Source organism: Panthera leo, chromosome B3 (genome assembly GCF_018350215.1).
Source record: "Panthera leo isolate Ple1 chromosome B3, P.leo_Ple1_pat1.1, whole genome shotgun sequence".
NCBI classification, from domain to species: domain Eukaryota; kingdom Metazoa; phylum Chordata; class Mammalia; order Carnivora; family Felidae; genus Panthera; species Panthera leo.
This window is the reverse complement of record NC_056684.1, coordinates 272,355-299,073: the sequence shown is the minus strand read 5'-3', so window position 1 is coordinate 299,073 and position 26,719 is coordinate 272,355. Positions and strand designations below refer to the sequence as shown.

Genomic DNA, 26,719 nt, shown 5'->3' with positions numbered 1-26,719 from the left:
CGACCGCAGTCCGGTGGCGCTGCGGCCTGAGCCGCCTCCTGCCCTGGGCACGCCGACGGTGAGGGCCAGCAACCCCGCGGGACCCCGGGTTCCGCGCAGGGCCTGGGCCGCGCGGGGCCGGGCCTTTCCCGCCACTCGCTCCCATTGGTCCTGCGCCAGTGTTGTGTGGGGGTGGGGTGGGGGTGGGAGGGGTGCGGAATAGGACCCCCGCACTGGAGCGGTAGGAAACCGGCTGCGCACACCCCGAAGGCACGACCGGGAGTGGGGAGGGCGCGGCTCCCAACCCAGACAGCCCTACCACGCACTTTATTTCAACTTTATATCATAGTTACTCTCAAGCATGCACACAAGTACAGAGGCTGATGCAATGCTTCCCCCACGTCCCCACCGCCCCGCTGCGGCAACTGTCCGCTCCGGGGCCAGTGCTGTAGCGTCCGACGCGCCCCCAGGGCCCACCCCCGGCTGCAGGAGAGCGGGCTCCGGGGGCGCAGCACCGAGACCGGGGTGCCGACCGCGGCGCGAGGCCCCGCGGGCTGGGAGCGGGGTAGCGGGTAGGGCGGCGGGGGGCGGGGGCGGGGCGGGGGGCGGGGCGGGGGCGGGGCGGGGGGCGCCCTCCCCGGGACTTCGGGCGCGCGGGCTGGGCGCAGAGCGTCAGTCTCCGCCCTGCAGCTGGAGCGAGCCCGCCGCGCCGTCGCCGCCCGCCGCCGCCCGCAGCCGTCCGCAGCCGCCCGCAGCCCGCGCCATGCCCAACTTCGCCGGCACCTGGAAGATGCGCAGCAGCGAGAATTTCGACGAGCTCCTCAAGGCGCTGGGTAAGCCGCCGCGGTCGGTGCGCGCCTGCGAGGGCGAGCGGCCCCGAGGCGCCCCGGACCCGCGGGGGTGGGCTCCGGGACCGGCCCGGGCAGCGGGGAGCCCCCGGGGCGAGGGCGAGGGCGAGGGGAGCGTCCCAGGGCCACCCGGTGGGAGCTCTGGCGAGGGCAGCCCGGGAGCCGCGCGCCCCGCGGACGAGCGCTGGAGGCTGGGCGCCTTCCCCGACGGTTCGGCCTCGTCTCGTGCTGGAGCCGCGCAAGGGGGGGATCCTCGCCGGAGTCCGGGACGGGTCCGGGCCTTTACACTGGGAGACTCGAGTTCACCGTGCTGCTCGGGAAAAGCCGCTTACCCCACCCCACCCCCCACCCCGAGCCTCAGCGTCTCATCTCGGAAATCCGGGCGAGGGTCGGGAGAGGAGTGGGTCCGTCCTGAGGTCCCTGTCTGTGGTCGGAGGGTTTGGAGAGTGCCGGGCCGGCCCTGGGACCTGAGCCCGCGGCGCGGCCCTCCGGTCCCGCGCAGGTGTGAACGCCATGCTGCGGAAAGTGGCGGTGGCGGCCGCGTCCAAGCCGCACGTGGAGATCCGCCAGGACGGGGATCAGTTCTACATCAAGACTTCCACCACGGTGCGCACCACCGAGATCAACTTCAAGGTCGGAGAAGGCTTCGAGGAGGAGACTGTGGACGGACGCAAGTGCAGGGTGAGGCCCCGCAGCCGGGCGGCGTTCCGGATCCCCCCATCCCCACCCCCACCCCTACCCCCACCCCCGGGCCGCCGCAGCCTGTGGCGCGCTTTCCTTGCAGCGCGCGCACAGGCTGTTTGCAGGGAGGATTTGTGCGAGTGGGTTGCCCTGGGCTGGGGAGAGGGTCTGCCCTCACCCCGCCACGCCACGCCACCCCACCCCACCCCCGATCCGCCCCGCCCCGCCGCGCTCGCAGCCGCGCGGGAGCTGCCGGAGACCCCGGGCGGCGGCGCCCGCAGCGGGTGCGTGTGCGGGTGCGTGCCCAGGCGCTGGCGCTGCGGTGCGGAGGTAGCTGCAGGGTCTGCAGGGTCCGCAGGGCCGGGTTGCGCCGCCGCCACGTCTCCTGTCGCAGGTGGAGCTGCAGCGCTCGCCTCCCGCCCCCCCCCCCCCCCCCCCCCGGGTCCCCGGGCCCCCCGGGGACGCTCCGGATCCAGCTTAGGCAGCCTTTTGGGCAGGCACCTCTCCCTCCGGCCCTCAGCTTGCTGTCTTAAAGGAAAGGCGGAATCCTTCCAAAAGCAAGGCAGATTCTGGCGGGGAGAAGGGCTTTCTTAATCCTCAAGAGCAAGACTTTTGTATTTCTACGTATATCGGCCCCAGGGATGAACCAGCGGACTGAAGCTAGCGGTTGTACATTCCTTTTTTAGATGGGCAAAAATTGCGTATCATTAATCTCTGGAATAGAGTGGGGGGACAGATGGAAAAAAAAAATCGCTGCTGCTACCTTTTCTTTAAAAAGTCTCCCTCCTATTACAGTGTTAACAACAAAAAAAAAGTTGGGAGAAAGTGAGAAATTGATTTTCACCTTTCCTGAGTGTTGCCTATTTCATCTGCAGAGTGGGACTCTCTGGGCACTGGGTTTGAGAGAAGGACACAGAGACGCAGCCCCCAGGAGGTGACCCACGTGACAATATTTGGCCCACAGAATTGGCGCGGCCAGAAAACGATGTCCGGGGTTGGAGCTGCCAGGATCTGAGCCTCTAGTCACTGTACCGTTTGTAAAAAACAAAAGAGTGGGTAGAGGTAGTAACAGTGAAGGTCTGGGAGTCACTGGGAGACAGCCTGGCAGTCAGCAGGGCTCAGCTGGGGACATCGGTGGTGGCTACTGCCAGTGACAGTGATTCCTATAAAAACTCAAAGGCTCACGCAACAGCCTGGAAAGTTGGGGCTTTTTGTTCCCCAGATGCTAGTTAGAAAGTGAGTATGTGAAAGTGTATAGAAAGTATGTGAAAGAGTATAGAAAGTGAGCACATTCCATATCCCCCTCCCCCTACCCCCCCCCCCCCCCCCCCCCCACCCCTGCCCTACCCGGCTGTAGAGCATTTTGCTTTGTGCAGATACTGGGGAAACTGCAGGGCATGCCCCTTTCACCTCCCACCTCCAACATGATTCCATGTTCCTAGAGGGATGTAACCTGGAAAGTGGCAGCGTTTTACCCTCAGAGCCGGAGATCCCCGGGTTTATCAGAGCGATCTGAGGGCAAACAGAAAAGAAGATGTTATCCCAGAACCGTGCAGGGAGGAGCACCTGGCCTGTTCGTTCTGGGTGTGGTTATAAATATGGTGTCTCGGCAGTTCTAAAATTGTATAGTTCGGATGTGAAGGTTCTTGTCCTTAATATCCCAATTGCTTGAAGGGCTAGTCCATTTTGACACAAATGAAACCCTGCATCCTCTAATTTTATTCCTGGAGATGTAAAGCATGGGTCAGTGGCGTGTGAGTGTGAGTGCAGGGGTGGGATACAAGGTATATTTATACCCCATAAAATCCGTGACCAGCCCTCTGGATCTGGACTCCACAGGGTGCAGCACAGGGCTGTGTGCCCCGCTGACAGGGACCATGTGTTGCTTTTCTCCACAGCAGTGACTCTGGTGTTCATTGTTGTCTCTGCTCCCGCTGCCAAGACCGTAATTAATGTCACTAATGGTTTTCCCACCCGCAGAGTTTGGCCACTTGGGAGAATGAAAACAAGATCCACTGCACGCAAACTCTCCTCGAGGGCGACGGCCCGAAAACCTACTGGACCCGCGAGCTGGCCAACGACGAGCTCATCCTGGTGAGGCGCTTGGGCCCTAGATCGAGCCCGCAGTCCCCAGATGACGCCCACAGCGGGCCGTGAGAACGCGGTCCTCCCTCACCCAGAGGGACTCCGTTTGCCCTGGGTTAACATTGGAGCGGAAGGCTTGAGGTGACAGTTTAAGTCAGAGGAAATCATTGTTACGTGTGGGAGGCGCACAGTGCAGAGGCAGAGCAGGGCCAGAGGCGGGCTGCAGTGGCCGCGCTGTGCATCCCCATGGCGACGCGGTGGCTCGCTCTGAGCCAGAGTGCTTGGGCTCTGGGAGGTCGCAGGGTGTTTCACTCTGCAGAAGAGTTGTTTTTTTTTCTTTCCTTCCCCCTCCTCATCCCCCATTTTGCTGCCGGAGAAAGATTTCAGGAATTTTAATACGTCAGCACTGGGAGCCTTTGAGAGCATTTTTACCCCTAGACTTACTCACAAACTGCATTGGCCTTAGGGAGCCCCCGCACGTAATGCTAATTCGGGGAGTGTCCGAGTGTAAGTGTGACACAGTGTGGCGGTGGGTCTTTAAAACTGGAAAAGGTGGGCTCAACTTAAAGTATTCAGATTAAAACAATTTAAACATTCCTGGCCACACAAAATGTACCTGGTGAGGCCAAGTTAGAAACCCCTGTAGTTGAATCACACACCTCCTTCTCCTTAACTTTCGGTGTTGGGGGCAAAGGAAGACAGGGAGGACAGGGCAATGCTCATGTCACTGTCTCTTTATGTTTCAGAAGAGACCAAGCTTTCCCTGAAATAACTCCACCCCCCACTACCTCACACCCCCCCTCCTTTGTTCTCTATCATGCATATTGTTACCATCTCCCCTCTAAGACGGCTCGGCTCCTCGGCCCGTCTTAGCAAATGTCACCCTGTAGTCTTGGGTAGGGAGCCAGCAGAGTGGGACAGCCACCCTGTGTGACCTGGGCGTGGTCCTTCCCTTCCCAAGCTGTAGAATGAGGCCTTACACTAACACGTGACCCCGGTGTCGCCCTCAGCCCTGAAATTGCATGTTGATCTTGTCTCTGCTACTTTCATTGAGGCTGCTTGAGCTGGCTTCTCCTGTCCTTCCCCCGCAATGATCCAAGTACTTTCTGCTTTTATGGAGAAGGCACTGGCTTCCTTTGCAACCTGGTTAATGCTGTTTCCAGGGAAGGAATACTTGATGGGGTTGGGGGAGCAATCTGAGGCTGACACATGGGAGTTTAGGAGAAGAAACAAAAGCGTCACCGGTACCAGAGCCAGCAAAGACCTCCAGAGTTCTGGAGCATGGCTGAGGGCCGGCCGGTTTGCTGTACAAGAAAGTGTGATTTTATTAACCTTGTAACATCCCAGCGGCCAGAGCACGGTCTGCTGGAAGGACTCCAGCACTCCCACCCCCGCCCCGTTCCGCTGTGCGTCCTTCTCTGGCTCAGCTGACGACCAGGAGCCTCAGAGGGAGCATGAATTCTTGGCATCTGAGACCTGAAATACGGGCTTTTGTTTCAAGGCTTGTTATCATTAATAAACCAAAATGCAGGGAGATGCTGTCTCTTTAACAAGAGGCAAATTATCCTAGTTAAGTTGAAATAAGCTTTTCCAGTGCCAACAGCAAATCGTCCCCTGGGGCTGTAAGCCGCCTTCTGTGAAACAGTATCTTCCCTCAGACCACTCCGGAACATTCTAGAGTTTCTTTCAGGAACCTTTCAGCATGGCTGCAGGCTGAGAAAGACATCCCAGATGTGATTGGAAATGTAATTTGCTTCTTGAATCATGAAGCCACTTGTTGGCCTGGGTGAGGTGTCAGATGCTAGGGTGGTCACAGCACGCGGAAAGAGTCAAACCCCCAACCACTCCGTGGCCGTAGAGCTGAAAGGTCGGCACATGTAGAGGTGAATTTCGGTGGGCCCCCTGCCCTCCTTCCCCGGACAGAGAATTGTCTGCAGACAGAGGAGGTGTCCAGAGCAGGGAGCACAGGACAGCTGTGCCCGTGTGACCAGGAGCCCCTACTTGGAAAAGAAGTTGGTGATGGGCATTTGCTTCCTTAGTGTCACTCCTAACTGGTATTTCCCTGAAACGCACATCAAGATAATGTCCTAGCACGTGTTCCCTGAGAGCCATCTCACGGTCAGCTGATGGGCCCAGACCCGAAGGCCCAGGTTTATCCAGGCTCTCAGCCTCTCTGGGGCCTCAGGCCCCTCTGAGAATCTGAGAGATAGGAGCCCCCCCCCCCCCAAAAGTGTATGTCTGCAGACATGCCCACATCAGGTCTTCAGACTGGAGAATTTTGTTTTTTGGTTTTCTTTGTTAAAACATACTGCTTTCCCTGTTCTGACCGCTTGTGAGAGCCCAGGAGGCAGGCCTGTGAATAACTGCTACTTTGGGGGAGAGTTAAGATAAACTTAACTTATGGGTGATACCATCTCAGGGCCCAGAAGGAAAATCTCTGTCTGTGGAGCGATTTGTGCCCTCCCCATAGCAAACAGATAAACAAAGAGCCATAGAATTTTAGCTGGAAAGAGCCTCTGGGGTCGTCTTGTTCTATTCCACCCCTCCCACTCCAAACCAGCAAGGGAGGCAGGGACGTGCGTGCCCGGCTTTCCCAGCCATGTGCTGCAGAGCGGGGTCTGGAATCCGCTGCTGCTCAGACCAGTTCTCTAGCTTGCAGGTGACTGAGTGTGGGCAGCCACTTCCTGGAAGCTTCTTTATACCCTCCAGTGCTGTCCTGCCCGGCTGTCCCCCGTCTCCCCCCCGCCCCCCCACTGGCTACAGCTGTCCCGGCCCCTTGCTCTCCTGAGAAGACGGAACCACCCCTGAAACGTCCAATATGACTTCTCCCCGCTTTCAGTTTAATTTTTAAAACCAAAACATTTCTTAAGTCAGCATTCACAGGCTTCAGAAACAAAGGAAAACTGCGCACAATTCTGCTCCCCAGCTGCCTCTCTGCCAGCATGGAGCTTAAGAGAGAAAAACAGAAGAAAAAAAAGACCTTGGCCGTTAGCATGAGCACATGGCACAGGAAATTGAATGTCTGTTACCAAGAGTTTTTAACAGGGCAGTAAGTGGCCTTATTAGCGATATGCTTTAAACAGTTTTTCACAGGCATCTGTTCTGATGGTTTTTCCTTTTCTGCAGACTTTTGGCGCCGATGACGTGGTCTGCACGAGGATTTACGTTCGGGAGTGAAGGTGGCCGGCTTCCTGCGGCTTTGGGGGTGGGGTGCATGTTCCCTGAGAAATGTCATAGGTCTGAGCTGCCAGTGGACCTTCCCTTACCCCATATCAATGTTAGGTGACCCCATGTTCCCTGCGACACTGTGGTAGTATTTCCCCCCCGACCCCGAGGCCTCTGTACCTCTGAGTCCCTGGCGCTCCGTAGTCTGGCATCGCATGGTTTGTCAGTCATTAAACTGGTTGGCCACATTTCAAGGCTTTTCCTGTCTCTGAACTGCCTCTTCAGTTTCAGCACGGGGTTACCGTGTACCTGCTGTCTTAGCACTACGTGTTCTGTGTCGTGGTTGCAGCCTCGGCCTGCCACCTAGTCCCGTGCCGGGTGCATACGGCAGGGGTGGAAGCTGGGCCCCCTCCACCTGGGTCCGGACTACAGGTCCAGGTGTGCTGGGACCTCATGGCATTGTTTTCTAATTGGATTAGTCTGTATACTGGTGGTTCCCAGCAGGAAAGGGGGAGCACATTCAAAAGGTTAATTGAGGGGAGCTCAGAATAAAGGGACTGTTTACACAGGCATCTACAAGGACAGGATGAAGGGAATCGACAAAGGACAGGGCAGCACTGAGATTGGAACTGGGGGAGCCATTACTCCCTTGCGCCTGGGACAGAGGGGTCCCAGACCAGAAGAGCTATAGCCTGGAAGGGAGACCACCATGTGGGAGCTGTGGCAGTGCACAGAAGAATGTAGTCACTGCCCAACCATGGCCCCCATGTATGGGGGTGGGGGATGGAGGGTGGAGGGTTCAGCTTGGCTCGGAGCTAGGGGGTTAAGTATCCTGACCTCCCAGCTTTCAGTCTCTGATCTGCCTATGCTACCCACTGGCCAAACACAAGTGGAGCCTAGGGGTGCTGAGGGGCTGTCCCCCCTCCCAGGACAGAGTCAGGATATGTAGGTGGACAGCACTCCACAGTTGCCAACTCTTACATTGTAAAATCAGATTTCACATAAAACTCTGGATTTCTATTTCCTGAAGAGAAATTTGGGAAAGCCTGACATTCCGGAACCAACATTCCCGCAGGGTCACAGCTGACAACTTCCCCCCCCTTTTAAGTGGAACTTGTACAGTCCACCACTCCGCGGACCCTGCCATCGTCGTCCCTGCCCTCAGTTACTTTGTTTTCCTGGCTTCTTGGGCATCTCTCCTTGCTGTCCTAGGTATGTGGGTCTTGGTGGGGCCAGGCTAGAGTTAGCTGACCAACAGGGCACAGGTATGGACGAGGCCAGAAGGTGACCCCCAAAGAGCTCACGTTCTCATGGGGCGGACCCTGAGGCCCAGGGGCCACTCCCTGAGTGTAAATGAGGACAAATTTACCTAAAACCTCACACCTCCGAAGTCCAGGGCCCCACTTTGCAACAGGGGAGCTTAGCCCCTCCCTAATACTCTGCTGCTGACACGGAACTGTGTCGGGAGGGCTCGATAGAGCTCACATCCGCAGCCTGCCCGTTGGCCCTCTGTGGACTTCCTCTGTCGTGCTGCCCTCCACGAAAGCACCAGTGGCTCCATTAACAGCCCTGCTTCCCAGGCCCTGAAGTATCAGAGCAAGGGCTGGGCTGGGGTCGGAGGAGAAAGACTGACACTGGGCCGTACACACTCCTGGGACCCGAAGCCACCTCTGCATGTCCCCAGAACTTCTCAAAGCCCTTCATGAAAACAGCCCCAGTGCCCCCTCGACAGTGGATACAGACGCCAGGACACTCCTTCCATTTTGCTCTTTGGGGCTTAAGCACTCGCTAGAGACAGCCAAGCGCACACTCAGTACCCTGCACAACACAGTGTCCTGTGGCAGAGAGCAAGCACTAGAGACGTTGCCCGATGGCTTCTTGTGGAAAGAGGTCTGGAGTGGGGCCTGTGAGGGTGGGGAGGGTGCCGGAATTGGTAAGCAGTGGAGAGGAAGGCCACGTGGAGGGCCAACCCGCGTGCGAGGGTGCTAGACTCGAGGGAAGCGAGGGGACCAAGCTGGCGGCACGGACAAGGGCTGGCCCGTCTGGACTCCACCGGCGGGTACTGAGTGCTCCTCCCTACGGGCCGCCTGAGCAAGGCCTGACACCCTGGTACACACACTTCCTGGCTCCTGCTGCAGCACCGGCTTCTCCAGACCTGGATTTGCTGCATGAGGGACACTGCCCCCGCCGTTCGGTGCCCGTCCCGCGTCCTGGTTGACGGGAGCATCCATTTCCGTCCTGTTCTTTAGGACACGTCCCATAGGGCACGTGTGTTTCCTTCTGATTTGTCTTTTCGGGAGGTGAAGCACAGGTACAGTGACGGAGGCTACCAGCTGTAACCCCCCACGTCAGCCCACAGGCACGAGGGCACGTCCGTCCGGGTGACGACGTGCGGTCACAGCACCAGTGGTTCACTCAGAACATCGCTGTAGCCTCTTTCTCCTAAGTCCTGTTCCTTTCTCATTTTCCGGGAAAAAAAGGCACAGCGTTTCTCATTCCCTCTTGGCACACCCTGAGGGGACACTGGTGTTCCAGGGAACGCAATCCGGGAATTGTTGCTGCAGTCTTAAGCGTGTGCACACCTTGTGTAGGATACAGAGTTTACACACGTGTAGGATGAAAACCCACACAAAGATCACTGTCAGCGGACTCATCTCACTAAAAAAAAAACACTGCACGTGACACTCCGCTGCTCGGCAATCCCCGGGTCAAACAGCTGCCCGGCATTCAAGGCCTTCCCCGATTTGGCCTCACCCGGTAAAATAGAAAACACAAGGGCCGCCTCCTGGGCACACCTTCAGTTCGCAAGTGCCAGAAACCCCCCTGCAGCCAGTCTCAGCAGAAAGGAACGTGCTCTGCCCAGACTTCGAAGACGCCGAGCAGGCGGGGCCCACCGCGAAGCCAGCTCCCTTTTGGCTTTCTGCTAGCGGTTCCGGTCACATGACCGCGTGGACCAATCACCGCTGGAGGCGGGGCGGGGCGATTGGCCAGGCCGCGTCATGTGACCGCGCCAGGCGGGGCCGAGTCTGTCGGGGAGGCCGGAAGGCAGCGGCAAGTGGGCCGAAGTTGGCCCGACTTTGGGTAGGTTCTCCCCTGGGGCGGACGGGAAGCCTGCCTGGGCTGGTTGGGGTGAAGGTTAGGTCAGTGGAGGTTCGCGGGGGGCCGAGGGCTTTACCTACACCAGTGAGCCTAGCCCTGCAGCCGCCAGGGTCCCAACCCCCTCCCGCGCCTGGGCCTCTCGCACCGTTCCGGTTTTAGTGTCCGCGATGGCCGCCCTCGGGGCCTCACCTCGCTGTCCCGGCCCCGCGCCGGCCTCGCCGTTATGGCCCGCCTGGTGCTCACAGGGCTCCTGCGGTGGTCCTGTGCCGTCACTGCACATTGCCGGGGTCTCTGTCCTGTTCTGCCCGCATGTGTGGTCCCCGAGGCCAGGACGGCTGCTGAACCATCTCTCCGTTCCTGCAGCGCTTGGCGATGGGGGTGCTCTGTAAACACGTGCTGATTATCTGACTGATGGGAAGTCGGAATTTTCTGCAACATCCAGGCCTCCCTGAACGGATGTCCTCAAGGCAAGGCAGACGTGGGGGAGCACGTCTTTGACAACAAGGCTAGCCCTTCAGGTGGGCACGGCGCGCCGTTAGTATTCGGTCTCCAAGGCAGTCGGGCAGGGATTCCAAGCCCCATTTAAAAGAAAAGTGAAAATGTTGCCTGCCGGGTCTCTTCCTAGCCCCTCTCCCTTGCCCGCCTCCCCCAGGAGAGGCCCCAGAAAGTCCAGGCTTGTTTTTCCAAGCTGCTCTGTAACTAGAGTTGACCATGCCACAGTATTTCGGCCAGTGAGATTTTCTGGGAAAAATGTTTTCTTCCTGATAAGAGAGGAGAGCCCCAGAAGCTACCTGCTGCTTACTGCCTCTGAGCCTGGTGTGAGATCTCAATGCCTGGAGCTGATGCAGCCATCTTGTACCCATGAGGAAACGGCCAAGAGAATCTCGGAGATGCCAACCCAAAGTCGTTGGGATGATACAGTCCCTACCTCTCTGTGGAGGTATTGCTGTGATTAAAAAGAAAGAAAGGGGCGCCTGGGTGGCTCAGTCGGTTGAGCGTCCGACTTCAGCTCAGGTCATGATCTCACAGTTCGTGAGTTCGAGCCCCGCGTCCGGCTCTGTGCTGACAGCTCAGAGCCTGGAGCCTGCTTCACATTCTGTGTCTCCCTCTCTCTGCCCCTTCCCTGCTCATGCTCTGCCTCTCCCTGTCTCAAAAATAAATAAACATTAAAAAAAAAAATTTAAAAAGAAAGAAAGAAAAAAAGCCCTTCTTTGTTTAAGCCAGTTATGCAGTGGCTTCCATTCTTGAAAGTAAAAGTGTTCCTAACTAATAAACCGAGTCATGGAAAGAAGGACAGAGGCCTGTCTTGCTTGCAGATTTCTAGGAAACCTTGTCTTCATGATGACGACCAGTGCGACGGAACACCGGCACAATGTGCCATCCTGCTCAAAGGAAAAAGTAACGTTGAAACATTTTATGCAAGATGCACTTCATTTTGTGACATCTTTCTCAGTCCCCTCTTACTTCAGCCTCTTATCACCATAATCGCCAGCGTGTGGGAGTAAACAAGGATGTGATCGGAGAAAATGTGGGGAAACAAGCCTGGAAATGCAGCCTTCACACTGCCAACCTAGCCCACCACACCTTTCAGAGACATCAGCCCTGTACGATTGCTCTCCAGGGATTTTCCTGCCTCCGTGGCACTGTTACCGTAACCGCGTAGACAGCAAAGCCCTCAGTTCTGTCAAAAACATCCCTTGCACCTATGTCTGCCCTCCCTACTGTCGAGGAAACACCGTGCCCCAGGGTGAAGGAAATGCAGTATGTCCTTGGTGAAAATGAGTCTTCGTGAAGTCCGCAAAGAGTTCATAACATGCAGCCCAGAGTGCGTTTGGAATCCCCTTTGACTGCAGACTCTTAAATTGGACAGACAGCTGTGCTTCTCCCCATCCATCAGAGCCCCTCTGCGTTTAAGCATCTCAGGTGTGGAGAGAGGGAACCCAGGAATTGAATCACCCAGGGTCGTTTCGGGTGCTTATCAAGATCCGTGGTGTCCCCCCTGCACTGCCCTGTCTTTTTATTATTATTATCATTTCTTTTAACTCCTAGAAAACTTCGAGCATATGTAACAGTAGAGAGAATCATAGAATGATTCCCTATGCACCCACCACTCAGCTTCAACAACCTTCAAGGCCAATCTTGTTTCACTCTTTCCTCTCTTGAGTTATTTTGAAGCAAATCCTAGACATTTTATGATTTCACCCAGAAATGTTTCAGCGTATGTCTCTAGATGTTGATAATTACCTTAAAAATAACTATAACGAGGGGTGCCTGGGTGGTTCAGTCGGTTAAGCATCCAACTTCCGCTCGGGTCGTGATCTTGCGGTCCGTGAGTTCGAGCCCTGCGTCTGGCTCTGTGCTGATAGCTCAGAGCCTGGAGCCTCTTCAGATTCTGTGTCTTTCTCTCTCTCTCTCTGACCCTCCCCCATTCATGCTCTGTCTCTCTCTGTCTCAAAAATAAATAAACGTTAAAAAATTTTTTTAAAAATTACAATGATCACACCTTAAAGATTAAAAATAATTCCTAATGTCATCAAATATCCTGTCAATATTCAAATCTTCCTGATTGTCTCATAACTTCCTTTGCCTGATTATTCAAATCAAGATTGGAAATAACCATATTTTGTGATCAGTTGATTTTCCTTTTAAGTCTCTTTTGGTGTATAAGTCCCCCTCTCCCTCATTTTGTTTTTTATGTATATTTTTAGAGAGACTGGTTGTCCCATAGAGTTGCTTGTAGTCGGATCTTGATGATTACATTTCCACAGTGTTGTTCACTGTATTTTTGTAAATTGATAGTTAGGTCTAGGAGTCCAGTCAGATTCAGGTTGGATTTTTCCGGCAAGAGTATAGCAGGGCTGGTGTGCTATATTTCCTTGGAGGACCGTATGTCCAGCTCCTCTCTTTCTATGATGTCAGCAGCCGCTGGAGAGTAGATCCATGTGCTTGCTAGAGGTTAAAACATGGGGATATTCTATCATTTCTTCATTTATGAGCTAGAATACTTCCATAAGAAGTTACTCACCCTCATCTACTGTGTGGTAATCCTGAAGTGTAGTTTAATAAGAAAAGCACAATAGATGTTTGATTCTTTCCTGTATCGACTGGTTTTCAAAGTAATAAGTTGGTTCTCCTGGCATTCTTCACAGGTGACCAATGTGTTTTGGGTTTTATTTTTAATCTTTTTCTTTGGATATCACTATGAATTTGTAGGTTGAAACCTACCTGACACAATTCACTTCACTACAGTTATTATCCTAGTGGGTGTGAGAGGTGGTCCGTATTGGCCAGTGGGAGCCTCTTCGAATTCACTCTTCAGCCTTCTGGTAGGACCGTAGTTGTCTTTGATGACTTCCTTGCCACTTGAGTGACAAGATGCCCCGAGTTCATCTGGTACGTTTCCTGCTTCGGACCTGGTACCAGCCATTTGTCCTAGGAGCCCTGCTTTTAGGAGGCACAATCGAGGGACCAGGAGAGGGGTCTACTTTTGATTCTAAGACAGAAGCCAGAGTTTTAGGACCCAAGAGGCAGCTCACCAACAAAAGAGCCACTCCATAGTCCTCTGTTCCCTTTGTCTTTTGCCCAGGACGATGCTAAACAACATTCAGATGTTACAACACTGGCCGGCCAGCTCCTTTCCTTCTTACTCAGAAATCTGAGCGGTTTCTGAGCAGCCCCTCTGTGACGGGATGGGGTGGAGGCAGGAGACTTGGACACATGTGCAGGCGGCTCAGCACCGAGCTCTGAGGGCAGTTGCGTCAGAGGGTGTGACTTGACCGACAGTGGTCGCTTCCAATCAAACTCTCTCCCTCATGGGCGGTGGGCTTACTGTTCCATTTCTTGCTGGGAATATTGAGCACAATTTCTGGGCAAAGAGCAAATTCGCACAAGAATTCTGCGAACATTATGTGTTCTATCTCTGCCAGCTGGGTAATTTATCTTTCTGGAAAAGATACCGACAGGACTTGGAGAAATTTACATAATGAAAAAATAGATGACAGTCACAACTTTTTAATTCCATTTGTTCCACAAGAGAGGAAACTCCTCACTTACGGTGAATGAAGGGCAGGGACTTGGGGCGTTCCTGAAGTGGACTTTGGCTCGGTCTCAGAACAGTCACACTCAGCGGAAGGGGGATTTCGGGATGCCAGCATAAAAAAAAATTAGCTTCAGAAACAATGTCTGGGAAATATTTATTGACTCACGAACTCTTGCAAGGAATATAATGAAAAATGAAAACTCTGAGAAAGTTCGAGCAAAAATTCAATTCTCAAAGATACATGGAATAATGTTAACATTGGTTGTTGTTTTTTTTCTCTTCCCTAGCATCAGGAGTAGGTTCAGAAAAATACTAAGTTCCCTGTGACCATTTTTAAAAAAAATAAACCAGTGGTGTGATTCAATGCCAAGAGCACATCAGGGACCAGAGCTGTAAACCCGGCTCCCTGACCTGCTGCGTGATCCTGGCCGGTCCACATCCCTCCTTGGGCCTCCGACTGCCCCTCTGTGCCATACAGAGGACAGAGGCTGGACTGGCCGCGTGGGATCCGCCACCGAGAGCCCGCGGTGTCCACCCATAAGGAAATGGTTAAGTCGACCACGATAAGCCCAATCATGGAATTCTCTCCAGCTGTTAAACAGAATGAGGTAGTCATATGTGTGCTGGTGTGGAAAGATGTCCAAGCTATGTTAAGTTTAAGAAGAAAATGAGTGATGATCTAGCTTTATGGGAAAAAATAAAAACTATATGCTTAGCCCTTTCCAGGAAAAACAAAACCCTAGATGAGACACACCAAACCGTTAATAGCAGTTACCTCGGAGGACTGGCCTTTTTTACTCATTATTTCTGTATCATTGGAATTCATTTAGAATGGGCATGTATCACTTTTGAAATTTTAAACACATTTTTCATTTAAAAAGTGAGAGAGTCGGACCCTGTACGTGTGGGTTGGAACCCGTGAATCTGAATTTTTATGAATTTTTTGTTTTCTAAGTGATTTCAGATAGAACGACTGAACCAATGTCCTGGAGTTCTCTTGCAGCTCCAAGACTTGACCCCCGCCCCCCCAAGTTCATTTGACTTGTGACCTTGGAAATAGGAAGAGAAGGACCAAACAAGAAAAGGAGACAGCAAGACAGAAGGCATAGTATTGGAAGCACGAACAATGACAGCACTGTTTCGACTCCCCGTTTCCAGCGCCCCCTTCACACAGGTGCCCCGTGTGACACACACAGCAGTCCTGGGGCAGGACAGGCATTACCGGTGTCCCCGTTTGCATGAAGACACTCAGGCTCAGAGTGGTTAAGTCGCCCAGCTGATAAATGGCGACCATTTACAACCTCAGGCTGTCTGGCCCCGGAGCCAGTGCGTTTTCCACTGCGTCTGCCATCAGGGACGTGAAATATTTTCCTTACTATGGTCATCGAGGATTGCGTTTGTGGTTTAATGGTATCGATGGGAAAAGGGGGGAAAGGAGGGAGGAAGAAGGCATAGCATAACTGACGTTTACTGAGGGCTCTCTGTGTTCCAGGTCCTGTGCTAAGCGCTTTTCATAGCATCCCTTTTAATCCTACAGCAGGCAGCCAGGAAGGTACTGTTTTCACCCCCATTTTACAGACGGCCAAACTGAGGCTCAGATTAAATAACTTTGCCCTAACTGAATAAAAGTTGGTTAGTGGGACTGAACCCAGGTCTATCAGCTGAAGGCAAGCCAAGAGCAGGGCGGTGGGGAGAAGGAAAAGTGGAAACGTTCCTCAGGCTCCACGGGGGCGCCTGTGTCTCGGGGCTGTCATCGCCCCACACAGCAAGGAGTCCCGGGGGCCTTCGTGCAGGAAAGCGCAGCCTTACCGCCCGGCTCAGCCGTGCCGGGACGCGAGCCAGCCTCCCTCCCTCCCTCTCGTGGTGGATTTCCTTTGCCTACGATGATAGGTATCCAGTTTCTCCAAAGGCCCCCAGCTCCGGGATCTGGTTTTAATCAGGAGCTGCAGCCCAGATGGAGCCCAGCCACCTCCTCGTCCCCAGAGGTCTCCTGGGGAAAGAGCTTTGGCCTCGGGTAGTGGCCCTCTGGAGGCGCCGTTCAAGGCCCCTTCCTCTGGGCAGTGTCTCCAGCGGCTGGGCAAAGGGACGCGGACAGAAGATCCAGGGGATCCGGCCGACAGCCTCCCGTGACCAAAACGGAGGGCTCACATTCCTCTGGGATCGTCGCACTGTTGTGCTCTCCCCTGCACGTCCTCCGCCAGCCTGGAAGGGCAGCTTGGCCAGACCTGCTGCTCTGGTGGAGTCCGTCTCGGGCCGGATGACACAGACGAGGAATCACATCGGGACAGCTGTGTGGCCGTGTCTGAGGCAGAAGCCGTGAACCTGTGGGCACACGAATAACTTCTGACGTATGGCCGCCAGTTCACGGAGAAGTAGGCGTTTGAACTAGGAGATAAAGGGTAAGGAGGGTTCACGCAGTACTGGAGCGCCAGGTCAAGGGAAGTGTGGTAGACTTGGTGGCACCCCAGCAGTAGTCCACACGGCCGCCTCCACTTGAATTAGATAGAGGGGCCCCTTCTGGGCAGACACAGAAGGCATCCCGTCCCCTGACTGTGCAGTGTGCGAAGTGTGCAACTGGGCCATGACAGCTAAATTTTGTCTTCCTCTCACGTTTTCTTTTCCCCTTCTGGTTGTGGAATCCCCCCCCCCCTTTTTTTTAAATGAAGTGATTCTGTGTGGCTGCAGTGAGGCTAACTCTTAACCCCGACCTGGGGTCAGCATTTGATCCCGTCAAAGTCAGTCAGAATACCGCATCTTCATGGGCGGGGTGACTGGTTCTGGGAAGGGCATGTGATCTAAGTTAGGCCAATTAGAACCCTCTTTGGGGCTGCAGTCCAAGCCTTCAGGAAAGAGATGCCCTCTTTTGACTTTTTTGGTTTGCCGGCTCTGCGTGTTAGTTAAGCCTGGAGCTTTCGAGCCGTCGGGTGTTACTTTTGGGGAGACGCTGTCTGAGAATGAAGCCAACACAGAAAAATACACAGCTGAGAAACTGAGAGAAAGAGAGAATTCTGGTATTGTTTGATACTCTTTAAACTAGCTCCTGGAACATTCCAGTTACAAGAACCAGTAATTTCTCTTTTTTGTTTAATCTAGTTTGAGTTTTTATGCCTACAATCAGAAGAACTAACCATTATGGAAAGAATTGCTGGGATTCAAGCCAGTGGACCCAGAGCCTTTAGTGCTTTGAAAACCCAAACCAAGAAAGCTCTGGCTGGGGGCCTCGAGGCTTTCTACGTTGAGAGCCGGGGATGAGAACATAGGGGTGGGGACCGGATGGGGCTCCACTCACAGCCCTGCCCAGGTGGCGACTCCCTGTGCACTCACTGCCGCCCCAGAGCCAGGGGAGGGGGGCAGGCAGCTGGGACGTGGGCTGGTTTCTCCACCCACGATGGGGCTGACCCTCAGCTGAGGGGCTGGTGTCTGAGCTTGGGGCGCAGCAGGGCCCCGGTGTCTGGGGAGGACCAGGGGCAGACAGCTGCCTAGTGAGTCAGCAGGAAGACGGTGTTTGGTGAGCTCCTGGGAAATCTGATGCTCTCGTTTCGTGTAAGGCAGTCCACTCTCATGCCCCGGGGCCTTTGTATGTGCCCATCCCTCCGCCTGGGACACCTTCCCCGCTTTGTCATCTGACAGACCTCTAGTCTGCCTTCGAAATTCAGCTTGAAGGACACCTGGGGCAGTGTGAAACCGCGGGTGCAAACTGCCAGCCTCCTCCCGTCAGGAGGCGTGCGTATGTCCTCATGCCTTGGTCGGGTTGGTCTTCTGACACTGACTTTGACCACTCCTAAGTGTGCGAGGTGATGCTGTGTCTCCTGAGGCTAAGTCCGTAAAGGCCATGCGGCAACCACCGTGCTCACTCGGGGCACTTGTTCTGGAGTCCCAGAGACGCCATGTCCGAAGCCTGAGACCATGCTGAGGAGCCCACACGGGGCCCTGTGGTTGACACTTGCAGCCGGGCCCACTCTTCACACAGCCTCATCTTGCCCAGACATCACAGAGCAGGGTGGGCACAGCCCCACGGCGCCCGGTCCGGATTCCTAAGCCACAGAATCTGCAAGCACACGGAGGCTGCTCTGGAGCAAGAGGTGACTGGAACTTGAGCCTTGACTCGTCCAGGAAAACTTCAGTGTGTTTTCCTCGGTTTTTCTTCCCTCCCCGGAGTTCCTCACGCGTTGCTCTGGCAGAGCCTTGACCACATCAGCTGCAATTGTTTCATTACGTGCCTGTCTCTTCTGCTGGACCGCGAAGTCCCAGGGAGGTCAGGGACCAGGGGATAGGAGGTAGGCACGTGTGTCCGTCTCCATGCCCGGGGGCTGCACTTAGGAAGCACTAGCAGAGGGAGAGGGAGACAGGGTGGCTTGGGGAAGCTCTGTGCAGGCCCCGCCGACCCAGGCAGCAGGACACACGCAGGCAGGGGAGCGCTACGGGACCCTACCGGCACCTAGAGGTGACACTCTGTACTGGGGGTCACGGTGAGGCCCACGGCAGGATAACCTGAAGCCAGCGAGGTAAGTGCCAGCCGCAGGCTCCCGTCTGCACGACCGTGGGCGGCATCAGCCCCACGGGGGTGGAGTGGCCTCCGGCATGTGGTGAGGAGAGATCTGGGGCCAGGAGCCCTGCCTGGGTCATCTCCTGGACTCCCCTTAGAAACAAAGGCATGAGGGGCACCATTCGGTCGTGGATCTGGTTGTCGTGATCCTGCAGGGCACCCAGTGACTGGACTGCTGAGCAGAGGCTGTGCCAACAGCTCATCTGCCGACAGACTGGAGAGCCCCGCCTCGAAGGAGCTGCAGGCTCAGGCCCAGGGAGCTTGTCAGTTTCTTCTCTCCGGACGCGCACTTGGAATTTAGCCGGAAAGGAGTCCCGTGAACGTGGTAGCGGACGGTTCACCCCACTGCGCACCTGCCTTGAGTTCGGAGGGAGCTGGCCAGGCAGGTCTCCACCCCGATCTCGAGACAGAAGGGCTGGCCCCGCGGAGCCCACGTCCCAGGCCGGCCCTGGCCAGACACGTGGGCGCCCTCATTGGAGCCTTGAGTGGCCGGTGAGGTTTCAGGACGGGGACACTTGAAGACGAGGAAGAGGGGACTCGTATTTGAGCCAGAAGCTGTTTTACAGTTGTCGACACTTACCCTCATTGCAACTGATGAGATATTCGCGGTCCTGCCTTGTAGCCAACTAAGCTGCGGTGGACGGGGTTTCAGTAAGGGGTGCTGCAGTCCATTTGGGGTCCCCTGCGGGGCGGGGGGGGGGTGGGCAGTGTGGATGGGCAGAGACCCCTGGGCCGGTGGCCCCGCTGCTCCTGTCCCCCAGTGAGAGACCTGGGTGAGCCTGACTCTGTGGCGCTCCCAGAGCCCATCCGGTAAACAAGGGTTTCAGGTGGACCTTCCACTGCCCCCCATGCGGAGTGGTGAATACAGAGCGTGTCTGCGGGCCACCCGAGGCTCTGGGCTGCGAGCAGGTCTCTGTGAAACGGGCTGTGAGATGGTGGGGCAGGATGCGTCCCCTCCAGCTCGTGCTCCCCGCTCTGCCCTCACCCAGCCCGGCGGGGAGAGGGGCGGTTTGAGGAGGACACTGGCGGAAGAGGCCACAAGAACTGCTGCGCTGTCCCCCGGGGGCCGTTACGGGAAGTGTGGGGGGAGATTTAGCGGGCGGGATATTTTCCAGTGAGAAAATACAACAGCCTTGCCCTTTCCAGTGGACCCACTGTGAATGTCAGGCAAGCATCTTGCTTCAAATAGGCCGTATGTGCTCATGGTGCAAAATTTAAAAGCCCCAAGGGGTCCCTAACATAAACTAGGTCTCCCTCCAGATCCCTGACTCCTGGAAGCAAGCCCTGTTAGCACCTCTTATGTGGCCCCGGGGAGGTTCTTTGCATTTCCTGAAGACACTTGTCATGCCACAAGGTCGGTCGTGCTGCCTCCCAGCTGCACTCCGTGCCCCCTCCTGCTCTTCTCCATACCCCAAGAGGCCGATCCTTACAGGCCCCCGTTTCCCAGGGTCCTGGGGCAGCCGCTTGGGCTTGGGCTCGGGCTCAGCGGAGGCAAGGCACAGCGGGAGGTCTGGGGTAGGGGGGAAAAGCCCTCACTTCCCCTTCTCTCCGCGTTGGGTGGCCTCTCCAGCCGCAGCTGTGTGTCCTCCAGGGATGGGGGACGGCTCTGCAGCCCCTCAGCTCTGCCAGCAGCCTCGTTCTGCTTTGTCCTCCGTTTAGGGTACAGCGGCTTCCTCTGTGGCCCGTGCCGGGGCTGCCCCTCACCCCCGGCTTGCCTCCTCAACTCTGGTACCACTTGCCCAACCCAGTTTCCTGAATTAAATTCTCTCAGCCCGAAAAACCTTGAATGGAATCTGTTTTTCTAATCAGACCGATTCCCCCTTTCTTAAAGCTCCCGGTTAACTGCGAACTCTCACAGATTCACCTAAGTATTTCCCTTTTTTTCCACCCAAATTGTGACTTTTAAACATGGTTCTGCATCTTCCTCCTGTGCTTACTGATGCACCTTGTGGGGTTGTTGTTACTTTTTTGTATCAACATAGACAGAGCTCCCTGTGTTTTTTAATGGCCACATAGGGTTCCTTTTGTTTGAGCAGTCCCCATGATGAACGTGGAGACTTTTTCTAGGTGTTGCTATTAAAAATAACTTCTGGGTGAACATCCTTGGGCACAAGTCATGTCATCCGTGCGGAGGTCTCTCCTCAGGACACATATCTAGGAGTAGAAGTGCTGAGTGGGCACATTTGGGATTTTGACAGATGCCAGCTTAGCTTGCCCCGCAGAAAAACCGTGTGGACGCACAGCCCCCCCCCAGGCGACGTGCCAGCCCGAGCAGGCCCTGCGCTGAGAGATTTGTGAGCCCCTGGTGTGTAAGTGTCTCGAATACTTGTCACGTGAAATCAGTACATGGAGAAGTGCCACGGGCGGCTCTGCCACCGACAGCCTGGATAGCCTCGACCAAAGTCCCTTGGATTCCATGATCTTGGAGACCCTCCCCCTCCTACCACCTGGGATCACGGCTTCCACGCCTGGCAGAGCATCAGAATCATTGGGAGAGCTTTAAAGATGACGGACCCTGGACTCCATCCAGGGATTCAGCTGCAGTAGGCCCAGGGTGGGAGCTGTGGTGACTGTGAGCCACCACCCTGAGCCACGGCAGGGACAAGTGACTCTCCCCCAGCTGCTGGGAGGTGCGGTGCGCCGCCGTTGGCCCAATATGGGAAATAGCTCTGCTGGAGAGAGCAGCCCTGCCCAAGGTCATGTCCCTTTCCTGGGCTGATTGCACCCACTAACCAGCCCACATGGGGTGGACCCCATTACGCCAAGGGGACCTGGCCCCCCTGTGCCAACTCGGGACAGCTCAGAATGGCACATGGGGTCAGGGAGGCCTCCGCGGAGCTCAGTCTTCGCCCTCTGCCCAACCCTGATTCCCTCCTGGCTCTTCCACGAGTACTGATCCCAAAGGCACTTCCCTGCACTCCATCGTAGAGCAGGCTACCCTGTGACGAGGCCCCCCGGAACCTGAAGTTCAAAACTACAAAGCCCTCTGCGCCCGCCCGGGGGGCATGACCTGTCACTTCCGCCCGCTGTGAAGGTTACTGTGGGTGTCTGAGATCTTCACGTTGTTACTTTCTTGGTGCTATAGACACCTTCTCAGAATGTTCGTAAATATGTGAAATATATGGGTTATGGATGAAATCATTATTTTGAAATACGGTTATCGGCATTATTTTTTTAATTGCAATGTGGTATCTCTTTATTAGCCCATCAGCTGAGGTCCGGCAGCGCGTCTGACAGCTACCATCGTGGTGAAGCCGCAAAGAGCAGAAGCCGTATCTTAAGGTACCTACAGCAACTGTAGCATGATACGAACCCTCAGTGATTTCTGTGGGGACAGAACCCAGGGCTGCTAGTGCGGCTGGCTTGTTGGCTGCGTTCATAATGAAGGGAAATGCTCAATTCGTCTAGAGGTTCAGGGAGATAAAGGCGTCCTTGTTTGTTGTGATCTAAGTCCACACCCCCCCCCCCCAAAATTCTGTCTGCGAATCCCTGCTCCTGTCAGTGACCTCCAGGAAGCCAGTGGGTCCCTTGGCCTTGTGGATCCCTTGATCCAGTGGGTCCCTTGGCCTTGTGGGTCCCTTGGCCTTGTGGGTCCCTTGGTCTAGCATGTGTCTTTCCGTAAATCTCCAGGTGGGTTCTGCTGCCGGCCTGAGGGCAGGTTTACAAACAAGGAGTGGGCGGGATGTCCAGGGGCCTCTGGGGAGCAAGTGGAGCCTAGGGCACCGCTGAGCAGCACAGACGGAGCCCATGTTTCCCAGTTACACCCAAGTGAGGCACCGTATTGTTTTCCAGATCATCCAGAGGGAATGCCTGTTCCTCCTGCTGGGGGTTGAGCCTCCTGTACTTCTGGCTCTGATGCTCCATGAAAGGCCGGCTATTTCCCGCCCTGGGGGGACGGCCCTCAGTCTAGGCCCACAGCAAAGGCACTGGCTGTAAATTAAGGGCAGAATCCATTCAGGGTGTGCTAACTCCTTCACTCCTCTAAGTACTTGATCCTGATCGTGGCCTATCTGCCCTGAGCTGTAACTCAGAAGCTGTGTAATTAGGGGGTGGGAGTATTTGCTGAGTGTCTTCACAAGGGACAGAAGAGGCAGAGTCCTGAGGGTGGCTGCAGGTGCCCTTGCTGGCTGAAGCGCATGCCCATCCCCCCAGGGCCACCTTGCTCTGAGGAGTGTCATGAGAAGGACATGTCTCCCTCCAGCCCCATCACCTACTAGGCAGTGACACTAGGAAATCATTCACATCTTTCAGCCTCGGTGTTCTCACTTTAAAAAAATTTTTTTTACCCTTTATTTACTTTTGAGAGAGACACAGACAGAGTGTGAGCGGGGGAGGGGCAGAGAGAGAGGCAGACACAGAATCCGAAGCAGGCTCCAGGCTCCCAGCTGTCAGCACAGAGCCTGACATGGGGTCCAAACCCACGAACTATGAGATCATGACCTGAGCCGAAGTCGGAGGCTCAACTGACTGAGCCCTTCAGGCGCCCCCTCAGTGTTCTCACTTCCACAACAGGACAACAGTGCGCTGTGGCCCGTCTCACAGGGTTGTTGTGGGGCCTGAGTGAGAGCAGGTGAACACTGGCCTCTCGTGAAGTGAATTCACACAGACGGGAGGATACAGATGCTTCTGGGAAAGCAGGGCCACGGTGTACGGATGCGCATGTTGTCAGTGTTCAAAGGGATCTGGCCTCCCGACCCCACTCGCCAGTGTCCAGCCTCCGTCGAGCCATTCCGCTTGGCACAGGGCTGCGGAAAGCGTGCCTTTTTATAGTGTGCACGGTGTCCCTGCCTGCCCTTGCAAACAGGCCACGTTCAGCCGGAGGGTGGGAAATGAGCCTTCTGTTCTGTAATGGGCTCTCATAGCTCTTAGACCATAATGGGGACATGACTGCGACCATCTCATTCCTATTATCCACAGAGATGACTTTTCAAAAACAGCAGATGGGTATTTTTTCTTTCTAACAGCTTACTACACGGTGAGTGCAGCTGCAGCCCAGAGGGCAGACTGTCTGCCAGTGAAGCGGCCGTGGCCTGGCTGCGTGGCAGAGGGATGTCCACACTTGCCCTGTGGTACGCTTCCAGGCTTGAAGTCTTTCTCCTGACTCCGTGGGTCCTGAATATCCTGCTATTTTCAGCACAAAAACCCTGGTCTCTCTGACACCCGACATGGAGGACAGTCACCCAGTGTAGTTACTGGGACGTGGGGGTTGGGGTAGATAGCGGTAAGCTCTCCGCAGGGGCCGATGCCTCGGAGCCCACGTCTTCTGCACCAAATGGGCGTCCTTCAGACTCAACCCCCTTGAAATCCACCGCAGTTTGGAGACCAGCAGAGGCAGGGCTGGAGAAGGCGTCAGCAGGGGAGGCCCCTTCTTCAGCTCCACCCCCGGAGCCAGAGGCCAGGCCGGGGCCTAGAGGGGGCCTTCTCCCCAACGTGGGACACACAGCTCAGCCCCCCACCCCCACCAGGCACTCCTTTCCAAGCCATCCTGGTGCAGGGCATGTGGTTCAGAGTACCAGTGCTGGGGTCAGGGTGGATCAGGGTTCGCCACCCCGTCCCTCCAGGAGCTCTGGTCCCATCTCATCGGCTGTAAGATGAGGTGACAACCACGCCTCCTTCCAGGGCTGGCATAGGACTGCCTGGCTGGGTGCAGGAGAACCCACAGCGCCCAGCTGCCACACCGCGCGTGCTCAGGCTGGGGTGGCGTTAGTGACAAGCCCACCTGCTCCTGGAGGCCTTTGCCTTTGTGGGTTTTGGATGGAGACCCAGCGGGGACACCTGGTTACTAGTCTTTGTGGGTTTTGGGATCCAGTGGGGACACCTGGTTACTAGTCTTTGTGGGTTTTGGGACCCAGCGGGGACACCTGGTTAACAGTCTTTGTGGGTTTTGGGACCCAGCGGGGACACCTGGTTACTAGTCTTTGTGGGTTTTGGGACCCAGCGGGGACACCTGGTTAACAGTCTTTGTGGGTTTTGGGACCCAGCGGGGACACCTGGTTACTAGTCTTTGTGGGTTTTGGGACCCAGCGGGGACACCTGGTTAACAGTCTTTGTGGGTTTTGGGACCCAGCGGGGACACCTGGTTAACAGTCTTTGTGGGTTTTGGGACCCAGCGGGGACACCTGGTTACTAGTCTTTGTGGGTTTTGGGACCCAGCGGGGACACCTGGTTAATAGTCTTTGTGGGTAAGAGTCTGCAGTTTCTCCTTGGGGTCAGCCTCTTCCTTTGTGAGTTGCTGGGGCACATGTGGGTGGCCTGGGTTGGGCCCTGCTATCCCTGGGCCTCTTCTGCCTCTGGGTTCATTTTTTCACACCTGCACTTCTCTGGCCCCTCAGCAAGTACTTACTGAGCCCCTACCACACCAGGCCCTGCGCTGGGCAAGGAGACAGCACAGAACAAGAGGATATGGTCTGTGCCCACAAGGGCCCGGTCAGGGCCCCCTCGAAGGCCACATGTCCTCTCTCAATCGAGCCTCTGGGCAGGCCCAGCTGTGGACACCCCAGGCAGGTTGCCAACAAGTAGGAGTTCAGCTCTGTGCCAGGCCCAGTGCTGGGTGCTGGGGCTGCACAGGCAGGGCCCCCGCCCGGGAGATGGGGGGTGGGGTAGGTACACCCTGCTGAGGGAGCCCCGAGGAATCATGCCTCACCCAGGTGGGCTGAGCCCTGAAGAAGGGGTGGTTTTCCAGGGGAAGCCTGAGGGCGGTCCAGGCAGAAGGAACAGCAGACCCAAGGGGCTGGAGGTGTCCAGGCTGCGTGCGGGGGGATCCAGAGAGCAGTGAACAGAGATGGGCGGAGAACCTTCAAGGGCCTGTGCTGCGAATTTGGACTTTATCCTGGAAACTGTGAGGCTCAGAGACATTGAAGGAGTGTCAGGTGACCAGTGTTACATTTTGGGATGGTCACTCTGGCTGCAGCGTGGAGGGGGTGGAGGCAGGGTTAGGGGAAGGGCGGAGACGGGGAGCCACAGACCAAGGAGGGTGGTGGGGGGGGGGGAGGAAGAGGAGGTCAGGACCTGGGGGTGGGTGGATGCAGTGGGGGGGGGGGGCGGGGTGCCCCCAGGATGCTGGCTGGACCACAGGGCGGTCGGGGCCCCTGGCAGGTGATGGGGGCACAGGACCCCAGGCCGGGGGACCAGCGGGCCGCAGAGGAGCTGGCTGTGTGGCGTTGGCAGCCGACTGGTAAAGTGGAAACATCAGGTTTAGGAAAGATACTGGGAATGACAAGGACAGAGGACTGAGGCAGGACACCACTTCGGAAGCCTGTGTTCTTCCCGTTGGAGGGTGGTGCATGCTCATGGTACAAACCGTGCCTGGTGTTTCAGGGCCCGCCTGGTTGGCAAGGAGACTATTCACTTACCAATTATTTATTGAGGATTTGCTATGTGCCGGGCCTGACGCTAGGTCATTCTTTCATTTTCCCCGCAATTTTATTGAGGCATAATTTCCATATCATAAGATTTGTCCACTTCAGGAATACAATTCAGTGGTTTTTAATATAGTGAGTTATAGAACCATCGCCTTTGGGGACACTTCTGTGACCCCAAAGGGCGAGGTTGCTCCTAATCCCCAGTCCCACCGCTAGCCCGGGCAAGCACTGGTCTGTCGTGTCTCTGCGGTGAAGCCCGGCTTCACTGTGCCCCTCTAATCACCCAGTCTGGGTGGTTCCTCACAGTGCGAGCCCTCTTGTCCCTCAGGGCCACTCACGCTCTGCGCACCCCTAGCAACCCCTGGCCCTTCAACAGCCCGGTGCCAACGCCCAACACCCACCTGCTCTCACTGCCAACCAGTGCCAACGTCTGAAGCCAGCACCCCAAATCCACATCCGTCCCATCACCCCATCACCAGCAGCTCCTCTGAGAACCAGCCAGGCCTTTGCTACCAGGCGCTGCTCTAAATGCCTGGTAGTTGCAGCTCTGTCCCACCCACACGTCTCCGTCCTCCCAACCCTCACCACCACCAGCACCCAGGAGCCAAAGGAGCACGGGTCACGCGCTCTCTCTGCTGAAGAAGAATCGGGGCAGACCCCCACGTGCAGGCGGGCCCAAGAGAGAGAAGCGACCACCTCCCTTTCTCCCAGAGCCGCCCTCTCCCCCAGTAATCACACTTCAGTCTTGTGACCCCACATGTCCAGCGGGCCCTCAGTGTCACCAAGTAAACGTTTCCCTGCGGCCCTAGGACATCTGCAGCTCCCTGGACGTCTGTCACACGTTCCTTCCTCCCGACCCCCCCCAGCGTCTTCTCCCACAGGCGCTCCTGCCCCCGAGATGAGCCGCCTCCTGGCT

At 55.9% G+C, this 26,719-nt stretch overlaps 2 protein-coding genes across 2 annotated transcripts; both read left to right on the top strand.

The window, feature by feature from the left end:
* Positions 1–651: 651 nt before the first annotated feature.
* Positions 652–7,012, top strand: CRABP1 (cellular retinoic acid binding protein 1). The gene is made up of 4 exons (XM_042940757.1): positions 652–812; positions 1,330–1,508; positions 3,489–3,602; positions 6,720–7,012. Exons 1-4 carry the CDS (start codon positions 743–745, stop codon positions 6,768–6,770), a joined length of 414 nt encoding a protein of 137 aa, XP_042796691.1. The 5' UTR covers positions 652–742; the 3' UTR covers positions 6,771–7,012.
* Positions 7,013–8,628: 1,616 nt separating this feature from the next.
* On the top strand, positions 8,629–25,309 carry LOC122221366. Its single transcript, XM_042940650.1, has 5 exons — positions 8,629–8,817; positions 9,773–9,839; positions 21,646–21,724; positions 23,407–23,511; positions 24,775–25,309. Exons 1-5 carry the CDS (start codon positions 8,629–8,631, stop codon positions 24,959–24,961), a joined length of 627 nt encoding a protein of 208 aa, XP_042796584.1. The 3' UTR covers positions 24,962–25,309.
* Positions 25,310–26,719: the final 1,410 nt, after the last annotated feature.